This window comes from Electrophorus electricus, chromosome 2, assembly GCF_013358815.1.
Source record: "Electrophorus electricus isolate fEleEle1 chromosome 2, fEleEle1.pri, whole genome shotgun sequence".
NCBI classification, from domain to species: Eukaryota; Metazoa; Chordata; class Actinopteri; order Gymnotiformes; family Gymnotidae; genus Electrophorus; species Electrophorus electricus.
This window is the reverse complement of record NC_049536.1, coordinates 20,643,192-20,653,254: the sequence shown is the minus strand read 5'-3', so window position 1 is coordinate 20,653,254 and position 10,063 is coordinate 20,643,192. Positions and strand designations below refer to the sequence as shown.

General features: G+C 39.5%; 1 protein-coding gene across 2 annotated transcripts in view; it reads left to right on the top strand.

Moving 5' to 3' along the window:
* The first annotated feature begins 4,799 nt into the window (after positions 1 to 4,799).
* abca1b (ATP-binding cassette, sub-family A (ABC1), member 1B) overlaps positions 4,800 to 10,063 on the top strand; it is a 28,682-nt gene continuing 23,418 nt past the window's right edge. The window contains exons 1-4 of one of the 2 annotated variants that reach the window (XM_027016363.2): positions 4,800 to 5,025; positions 5,385 to 5,508; positions 6,326 to 6,434; positions 7,635 to 7,728. In XM_027016363.2, the coding sequence (XP_026872164.2) occupies positions 6,369 to 6,434; positions 7,635 to 7,728 (160 nt within the window). In that variant the 5' untranslated portion in view covers positions 4,800 to 5,025; positions 5,385 to 5,508; positions 6,326 to 6,368. The remainder of the gene's footprint in view (positions 5,026 to 5,384; positions 5,509 to 6,325; positions 6,435 to 7,634; positions 7,729 to 10,063) is intronic. The other variant, XM_027016364.2, reaches the window with a different exon arrangement.

The window sequence follows — 10,063 nt, the reverse complement described above, 5'->3', positions numbered from 1 at the left end:
CGCAGAGTTGCCAAGCCGAGAGAGTGAATGGAGTCATTGTTCTATTGTTTGCTGTTGTACCAGGGAGAGGGTGAGCATGGGTCAGGGACTGTGTGTGTGCGTGTGTGCGTGCGTGCGTGCGCGCGTATGAGAGAGAGTGGGGGAGGTGGAATACTGGCAGATGAATAGATCCCACCCAGATTACTGTAAACACCAATAGCAAACAATTCGATTGTCAAATTGGAAATTGCATTGATCTCTTTGTCCACTAGAGAGCAGTCACGTATGGCAACATACAAGATATCGGCCTATGTCCTGTAAATTGTCCCTTTTTCAATAAATGACCAAGGAATCCGATGCTACAAACAAGCAATCCCACATAATATATGACTAAAATGTGTTAGTGATATTAAAAATATTAACGTACCTTAACAAATGGATTCTAATTGTAAATTACAGATAAAAAGTATTGTCTTGAGAAATACAGGACTGCTTTGTTGGACATGGATCGCACCTTCTCTTTTGTTACCAGCCTAGTCTTGTTTTACTGATAGTGACGATTCAACACTGAAAGTCCTTCTTAATCTAGTTTAAGATTAATTTTCATCTGGCAGGCCAGATCCCAGTTTAGCTGTGGGGGACTCCACACATTATGACCGAGGTAAAAAGACTTTCAGAAATGCAATTATATGCCATTGCAGTGATGTGAATAATACCAAATTAGCTGTTTATTCTGTCTCAAGAAAGGAAAGACCAATGTGGCCAATTCTTATGGACAGATGGCATTGTGCATTTTTTAAAACTTGACTATGTTTAACTAAGTTAATGTCTAAATAGATTTAGAAAAGTATAAAACCAGGAAGAAGTTTGTTGAAAATTGGTGATTATGGGTATTATGCCTAGTTAGAGCAAATTCAAAGCAAACTGCTGAGAAGGTACTGAGTGCACGGCATCCCGCTTCTGTAAAGTCTGTAAGGACACAAAGCATCACTGAATATGACAGAGTACATGGTTTCTGTGGTGTAAGGATCTGTTTACCCCCTTCTCAGGCACTGAGGATCTGTTCTTCCTTATATTCCATGAATCTGAACATTTACCCCAGATGTCATGAATCAACCCAGATAAATACAATGGGGTTTTTTTTTCTTCAGTTTTTCTATGTGAAATCAGGCCTTGTTATTCTGTACATGCATTGCAGCCTGGGCATCTGTCAAGATTTAAGCACGTAGGAGGACCAGATCTTCCAAGGGACAGGTTGAGATTGCCTGAAGAACTTACATATATACTGAATGGCTACTTTATTAGCCACACCCATCTAGTAGCGCTTTGGACCTCCTTTAGCCTTCAGAACCACAGCAATTCATCATGGCATAGATTTCACTAGGAGTTGAACTCTTGGCCCATGCGGACAGGACAGCTTCGCACAGTTGCTGCAAATTAGATGGAGGTACTGACATGCTCTGAATAGCCTGTTCTACTTCATCCCATAGCTGCTCTATAGGATTAAAATCTGGGGACTGTACAGGCCAAGGAAGCAAGGAAAACTCAGTCTTGTTCTTGGAATCAATCCATGACTATACAACCCTTGTGACATGGCTCACTGTCCTGGTGAAAGTGTCCTTCTGCCATGAAAGGATGAACTTGGTTGGCCACAACGCTTAGGTAAACTCTACCATTCAAACTTCCATCCACAGGTATCAGAGGACCCTGGGTGTGCCAAGAAAACATTCCCACACCATCACTCCACCTCCACCAGCCTGAACTGTTGACCCCTGACAGGAAGGGCTCACTGATTCACAAAAATCAGGATTCAAATCACAAGGAAATGTTTTTCCACTACTCAGTGTTCCAATTTTTGCATTCCTTCACCCACTGGAGTCTTGCCTTTATGTTTCGCTTAGACAACAATGGCACTCGAAATGGTCATCTGATGTTATAGGCCATCCGTTATAGCCCATCCTTTCATCAGACGTTGTTCCTCCATCATGCCAATCTCTGGATACTCACAAAGCCACTGCACGAGAAAACCCCACAAGATTGGTGGTTTTTGAAATACTGTACCTGGCTAGTCTAGCAACGATGAGCATGCCTCGATCTAAATTGCTTAGATCAATCAATTTTCCCATTCTCATGTAGATTCACACTAACACCGATCCACGGAAAGCTTTCTCACTCTGATTATATGCTCTGTCTAATAAAGTGGCCATTCCGTGTATATATTCAAAAAATCATTAAATTTCATTATGAATGGCTATACCTGGTAGAGCAAGATGCCAGTCATGAATTTGAATGCCAGAGAGCTCACATACTGTTGTATGTCATATATGACATATGGCATCATAGAATTATACTTACAGTAAAGACATTTATAAGTTACATGTTTAAAAAGGATATATATCAAATTAAATAAAACATTTAAAAAACAAATGTTGTAAATGTAATTTTACTATGTGAGCTTCCCTCTGGAAACCTGCTGTATTAACAAAAGGTTGACTTTATGTGAACCTGATCCCGAGAAATAGCTTGCTAAATACTGCAGGAACAATGTACTGTCCCTCAGGACAAGCAGAGCTCAGGCACAGAGAATGGAAAACTTCCTCAGGTTACTTCATCGTGCACATTTACTCCACAGAATTCAAGAGGCTTACTCATCTCACAAGATTTAAAAGAGTTAAACTCAAATCCATTGTGCAATGCGTTTAAAATGGAATGTTTATTACAGTCAGCTGCATTCATCCAATGAGATTATACAATTAAATATTTTTAAGGATTGCTAAATTTACAAAGAAACACCTATTAGAGAAGGCTTTGGTCTACTTGTGTTGTCAAACTGAAACATTACAATACCCACACATTACAGATTTTTAACAGGATTTTAGCATATAAAGATATTTATAGTAAGTGTGTATGACGTAGTATGTTTATATGAAGGACAAGTTCAACACAAGTCCAATTGAGGCCTTTTCTCACCAACATTTCCCAAACAGACTAGTAATCAATATTAGTCCGAGCACAGACAACAGAACTCTCTCATTAACACAAGTGGCAAACCAGCATTTAAGTAACACTAAATTCCAATATGAAACTGGATAATCAATAATATGCCAAGCTACGCTAGGCCTCTACGCAGCCTATCTTAAGTGGTCTAAATATCAGCACATGAAAACAAAATATCCTACTTCCAACGTTCTAGTTGTTGATTGCGTCACATTTAGTTGTAGCAAATAAAACTTGCTCAATTTCACCGAAGTTTACTGGAAGCGCCACAACAGCTGACCCGCCAGAGACCTGTTATCAGGATTATTCGCTTTCCCGCTCACCCCTCAATGTTGTTAGCCTTTACTTAAAAATTTTGTACAAGCATTTTATGACTTCCTCCAGACGGCGCTGGCTAAGAATATTCTAGAGCAGACGTCTGTTCGAGAGCAAACGCAGGGTACGGGGGTGTGACGTCACTTAACTTTTCCCCCATATTAAAAGACAAAGGTTACATGTGGATAATTACGGTGAATCGATATGCATAGCTACAACTGATTTACGACACCCATGCAAATAACCTCGGATTATATTACGGATATATTATTGGACGATATAATACAGTAAGAGGCAAATATATGTGCTTCTACCCTAAGAGACAAACTTGATGAAATTAGACATTGTGTTATCAAGCAGTCTGTTCTGATATTCCCGTAAAAGTCAAGCGAGTTGAGCCATTCGGTTAATAAACGTATTTGTTAACACCAAAGTGACGAAGACCTATAAAACTGGTGTGAATATCTTTTTAACAGCTGATTCATTCTCTGAGCTGGTCAAAACTTAGCACAGTTCTTGAGGCTTGAACCTAAAGCAATGGACTGTCCGAAATTTCACAATGGTTGCACAATGCTCATAATATCGCGAGACACTGTGTCCACTCAAAATTGGCAGGCACACCATTAAGGAGTAAGGAGTGGAATATGCTCCAGTTCTGTACTTTGGCAGTCATAATTATGCATTTAAGTTTGTCTCTGCCATTGATTTGTAATGGCAATACTGTATTTTTGTGTTTAGAATTAAACAATAATATTAGCGAGTAGTGGCATGTAAAAAAAAGATCCGAGTCCGAGAAAAGGTTTGTGAGTCAGCTTCGGTGAACTTTGATTGTGGTTTTATCCTATCAGCCTATCAGAGGGATCAGCACTCTTACTTCATTTGCTATCGGAATAAAATAATGAAAGCATCATAACTCAGTCATGCTTGTACCAAAATTGCAGTGTTTTAGTGTAATACATTCTTCCAAATGTTGAACTTTGGCAGACTCGTACGTAGTACTGGGTCATTTATTTATTTTCTAGGGGTAACGGCAATTTTGGTGATTGACAATTAATTTGCAAACGGTTTATTTTTCCCTATCGTCCTGTAGCTGTGACACTGTCCATGATTCTTTTTTCATTATTATCCTTTTGGTCTCAGAGAAACTCAAGTTAAGCATCTGTGGTCGTGGTAAAGACACTGAGGCGAAATGGGGGAAAGGTGACCATTCAAACTGTAAATGAAATAACTAATCTAGGATAAATAATTTTAAAATAACTATTGATTAACGTAATTATTTTTAATAATTGGAGTTAGGTTCAGAGAATGGGCTTGTTCCGTTTGAAAGTGACAATCTGTATAAATTAGGAGGAAAAAAAACTGCACCGCAGCTTGTTTTCAGTGGGTTATTTATCTTCTTTTCCATAGGTTGTTTTATCACCGTCGGCTTGCACGTCTGAGTACGAAATTAGTTCTTTTAGGAGATGTTTTGGCGCTGCACGTGTTTGCCCGGTAAAATCCCGTCCACGCATCCTCATGACCGATGGTAACCCCGGCTCTACGAGCGGATGTGTCTTGGGTGCGTTATAAAGCCTTTAGTGAATTGAACAGATGCTCCTTTTCAATGAGAGAAGCTTTACTTTATCTTACTGATGTAAGAAGGCCTACAGAAGACTGAAGAAAGAAAGTTTTTCTGCGTTTACAAGGAATACAGTGAATGCCCAAGACGAAATCATCAGGTGTGTCTGGAGAAAGGTAATAGAATTGTATTTTTCGTTTTTTTTTCGTGAAGTGACGGGAGTAGAAACATTGTAAAATGATCTGAAAGGACGTCGGTGTTTTCGTGCAGTTTCTTGTAAATAATCAGATTATTTACATGATAACCAAAGCAACAATGATTATTCGAAGAATCTGTAGAAGAAAGTCCCAGTGGTCAGTAGTATACCAGAAAAGGAGAAACGTGGCACAGTCCCGTCGTATTGTTTCAAAAACAACAGACAGCTTCATGTTTCCGTACAGCACTGTATCAGACAACCAAATTTTAAGGAAAATAAAAAAGTAGATTCGTTCCGGTTAGTGGACAAACCTCTCCTATTCCATTTATTTATCGCCAGGGGAAGATTACAGAAGAATTGTGCACTCCATAACTCATTAAACAGGAAAACCGAAGAAACGTGATAAAGTAATGCCCACCGGTATTGAACACAGCAATATCTGAAGGAACATAGGTTAATTCATGTAAGTATAATAGACAAAATAACGAGAAGTACATTTAACGAAAAGCAGGTATTTCTTGATCTCTCTCTCTCTCTCTCTCTCTCTCTCTCTCTCTCTCTCTCTCTCTCTGTTTGTTTGCTTGCTTGCTTGCTTATTTGTTTGTTTGTTTGTTTTTTTCAATACACAGAGTATCAAATACTTTGTTCCTAATGACCTAATGACCCATCCTGTTCACAACTGCATCAGTGTATATGTAATTATAATGACCTACAATGTTCACATCTTCTGGACAGTGTAAGGTAATACCAAAAAATAGCCTAAGGCTTTGAACAAATTAACTTCCGTAACCTTCTTCTAGACCCCTTTTCTCCAGAAAATATTACAGCTTGGAAAGCTTTTGAGAATTTGATTGATTAGGTCTTGTTGGCTTGAGCTGAAGATCACGCGCACAAATATGAAAAGTTTTCATTAGCATTTGAACAGAAGCTTGGTTTGTGTCTCAGACTCCTGGTGAATCAGCCTTTTAGATGGAACTCTTTGATCAAAAAAGCAGTTACCTGTCATACCTGGTAGCTCTGGGCTGGGACCCAGAGCTGTGAAATTCTTGACAGAATCAAACCTGCAGCTACAATAAAGAGCTGTGGGAGGGCAGGACTGGGTTTCTGAACTAAGCCAGGGCAGGACACAACAGGACAGTCCAGGAGAGGAGGGACGTAAAGACATGAGCAGAAAGGCTTCAGATAGGCTGCTGCACTTTGTCCTGGACTTTTGAGCTGCTGTGCTGGTTGCACTTGGGCACCCTTTTTACACTCCCTGTTCTCCTTGTGTGCCACTGCAGCTGCAAGCTGGAGAGAGTGGGGTGACGGAGAATCTGAGTGAAGATGTCTGTCTCCACTCAGCTAGGCCTGCTGTTGTGGAAGAACTTCACTTACAGAAGACGACAAACAGTAAGCCTGATAGCTCTTTCTTTACCTTCCCCTCCCCTTCATTTGACTTAGAAAACTGTTATTGTGAACAAAGATCCTTTCCTGTATGTAACATTTCTCTGGGCCAGAAGAGGAAATGAGATGGTACAGATCAAACTGGAACCCACACTAAAAACTAGACATTCAAGGAGTTAGTGCATGTACAATGATATAATTAAATGATCAATTTTCTGTTGCTGGGTCAATGTATAGCAGCTCTTTAGATTCGAGTGGTGGGTATTTTTTCCTACCTTTCAGCTGAACTGATTAAGATCTTTGATGAGGATAATCTTTGATAAGATTATATCACACATCAAATGACTTAACTTATTTGTTTACTTCTAAAACCATTTTAGACTGTTTTTATGACCAAACATTTAATGAGGCTTTTGCCACTCTTCATGTTAAATTATCGCATAGAAGGTAAATGTTGTTTGGTCTGTCTGTCTGAGGAATCAAAAAAAAATCCTCATGTTATTAGAAGAGAAGCAGAGTCAGGTCTTAGTGGGAGTTCAGCCAGTAAGACTCTCTCAAGAGCAGAGGTTCAAGATCAGAAGCTGCAGACGGACATATGGGGTAGATGTTCTCCTACCTTTTTCTGCTACTCCCAGGGCTTACCTATAGGATACTTCAACCGAACCACTTTTTTATCAAATATCTTAGAGAGTAAACACATCATTTAGAATTTTTATATGGTTTAATGCGTGATGTTCTGAACAGTGGTTGTGCTGTGTGACTTTCCAAATTCAAGATGGCTCACACTTGTGTAAAAATAAAACTCACCCCAAAAAGCCCAGACTCTGAGACGTGGTCACCTATCACGTGGCTTGACCTTATGAAACTTCTCTGCTCAGCACTCCCTCTTTATGCTTTCTATAATCTAAGAATGCATTATTGATATACGTTTGACGACGGTTTCTCATGTTAATAATGTATGCTGCTAATAAGAGCCAGTCAATGAGAGCACTGGGAAACGGTTTTAGAGTGGAGCAGTAGCCCTTGTGTCTGGGCACAAGGAGGTGTGCGGGCTAGGCGTCTGTTTTCCTGAAAGCTCTATTAGCAAGGGACAAGCATTCACCTTTGAAGGGGAATGGGGGAGGTGTGACTTACTCTGTCTGTACTTCAGTGAAAATGATGACTGTTTTTTTACCTCCCCTCGTTCTTTACTCACTTGCTGTGTAGCTCCAGCTTCTGATTGAGATAGTGTGGCCTCTTTTCATCTTCTTCATCTTGATTGCTGTGAGAGTGTACTACCCTCCGTATGAGCAACATGAATGTAAGTAAACACATTTTCTTTTTGTGGCAAAAGTGCTGCAGAGAAAAAAAAAACCCTACAAAAAGACCATAAGAAGACCTTTATAAATGAATTCTGACAAGCATTCTCTTCAGAAATGTAGGTGGTGCCCTGCATCATTTATGCAGAGTAAGCATTCATTTTCTGTTTTCTCGTCCAATTCCTGTGGTGACAGTGGTAAGCAAAATGGCTTCCATATGAATTGCACAAAAAGATCTCTGTAAGCATATTGGCAGGCATGTTTTGTCATGTAACCATTCAGCAAACGGTTAAACAGTTAATAAAATATATAAAGATAGATTAAATTCGTAGAAGACAGACAATGCATATTAGACAAGATTTCCCAGGGTTTTTTTGCCACCACTTATTTATGGTGCATCCTTATCAGTTATATCCAGCATTATCAGTCACAACAACATGTAATTTGCAGGACTGCTCTGATAGGACTGATGCTATCAAAGTGAAGCAGTACCTACTGGTTCATGTAGAGGGCACATAAGGTCAAAGTGACCATTGTTTGGCGGTTATATCGTATTGACTAGTCCAAATGTGATCACTTAAGATATAGTAGTAAGAAATATCAGAACTTAGACTACAATAGAGGTACAGTAATGTCAAGGACCACTGATTCTAATGTATGTAAGGATATTTTATTCATTGTAGTGCAGATGCAATATCCACCAATGTCTTTAAAATAACTAAATAAACAAATGAAAGTTAAGCTTCACCATTGACCTCACTCTGAGGCTCATGAATGGCCCATCAGTTCTTTGCTATTAGACACAGTAAATTTGTTAGGTAGTGCTCACCTGTGGTGCTAATGTCAGCAAAGATTCCTTTATTACTTTTTTATGTGGTCTCACTGCTCTTCTAATCTTCTTATCAAGGTTCCATATGTGAAAGATATTCAGGATCCTGCAGATTCTTTGGCATGTTATCTGTGGCACGTATAGATAACATGCTAATGCACACACTCCATGAACTATATCTTCTGCTATACACTCAGGTAGTGGTGTTATATTCTCATGAAATGGTGCATCGGATGGCTACATTGAACTGGTCACTTGCTTTTGATTGGACAGCAGTTCATATTTCAAGATGTCCAGTAATAACTTATGAAACTTGCCCTCACCGTGAGAATGTGGCCATTAGTTATGTCAGTTTGAATTGCACCTATATAATCAATTGCAAATAAGATCATATTACACAACTGCCTTAATAGTCATCTGTTAGTACTTAATCATCTAAAGTATGCAGGTTCTCTGAAATTAGGATGACCACAAAGTCTCTTCTTTGCAAAACAGTTCTGTATTTTGGCGTGTCTCTACGGAGCCCCAGTTGTAGGCGGGAGCACTTGATGTATTTCATTTCTGCGTGAGATGTATGTCTGGGTGAAGACTGCAGTATTTTACTGCTGTGAATCATGCACCATGTGAGTCTAGACATGTTGCAACCACTCAGAGGAACGATCGGTTCGAGTTCCCCTTTACACAATGGTCAGTTACAAAATGTAATCAATCATGTAGGCCAAGATTTAATAATTTTATCTCTCTCAAAAACTACCAAAACAAAGCATACCTATCAACATAAGCACTGTGAATGCAAAGTGAACCAGTTAATGTTAATTTTAATGTTAATACACATTTTAGAGCTGGTCGTTGGTAAGGTGTATTTAGTGATTTGTCAGCTCAATGTATGCGGTGCATTCATGATTATTCTGTTTATTCTATGTTGTACCTCTTCTGGCCTTATCTTATCTGTGCTGTGCTTAGTGATGGGCCAGTTGGCAGTCTTAAGGTTGACTGATAGCAGACCTACTTATTTGACTCATCACACAAATAACTGTTACCACAAAGGAAAATGGCATCAGCTTTAGGCCAAAGGTCCTGCGCTGTGCTTAGGCAATCACTCTCCCTTGATAAAGTCACTCTAGGCAGCAGGCTTCGTCACTGGGAAAAGATTCAAAGATGCTGATGCTAGCTGGCTTCTGCCCTGACCCCCAGATAAGACGATCACAGGGTACATGGGTGCTATCTGAGCTGTGCTGTTCCAGGTGCACTAATGTTCTGTAACATCGAAACAGCTGTGTCTCAGCCTGCTCACAAATCTTACTCTTCTTGTCTTATACATCATGTCCATGTCTTGCTCTGTAGATCCGAGACTGATAAAATGGTAAAGCCTAAGTCCCCCTTAACCTTATTCTGTACGACCTTTAACCAATGCAAGTCAATGACAATGAAGTGAAAGATCTTGGAAATATTTGTTGGAAAACTGAGGACCCGAGGATGTAGATTTTTGCACCCCTTCATCTAAATGG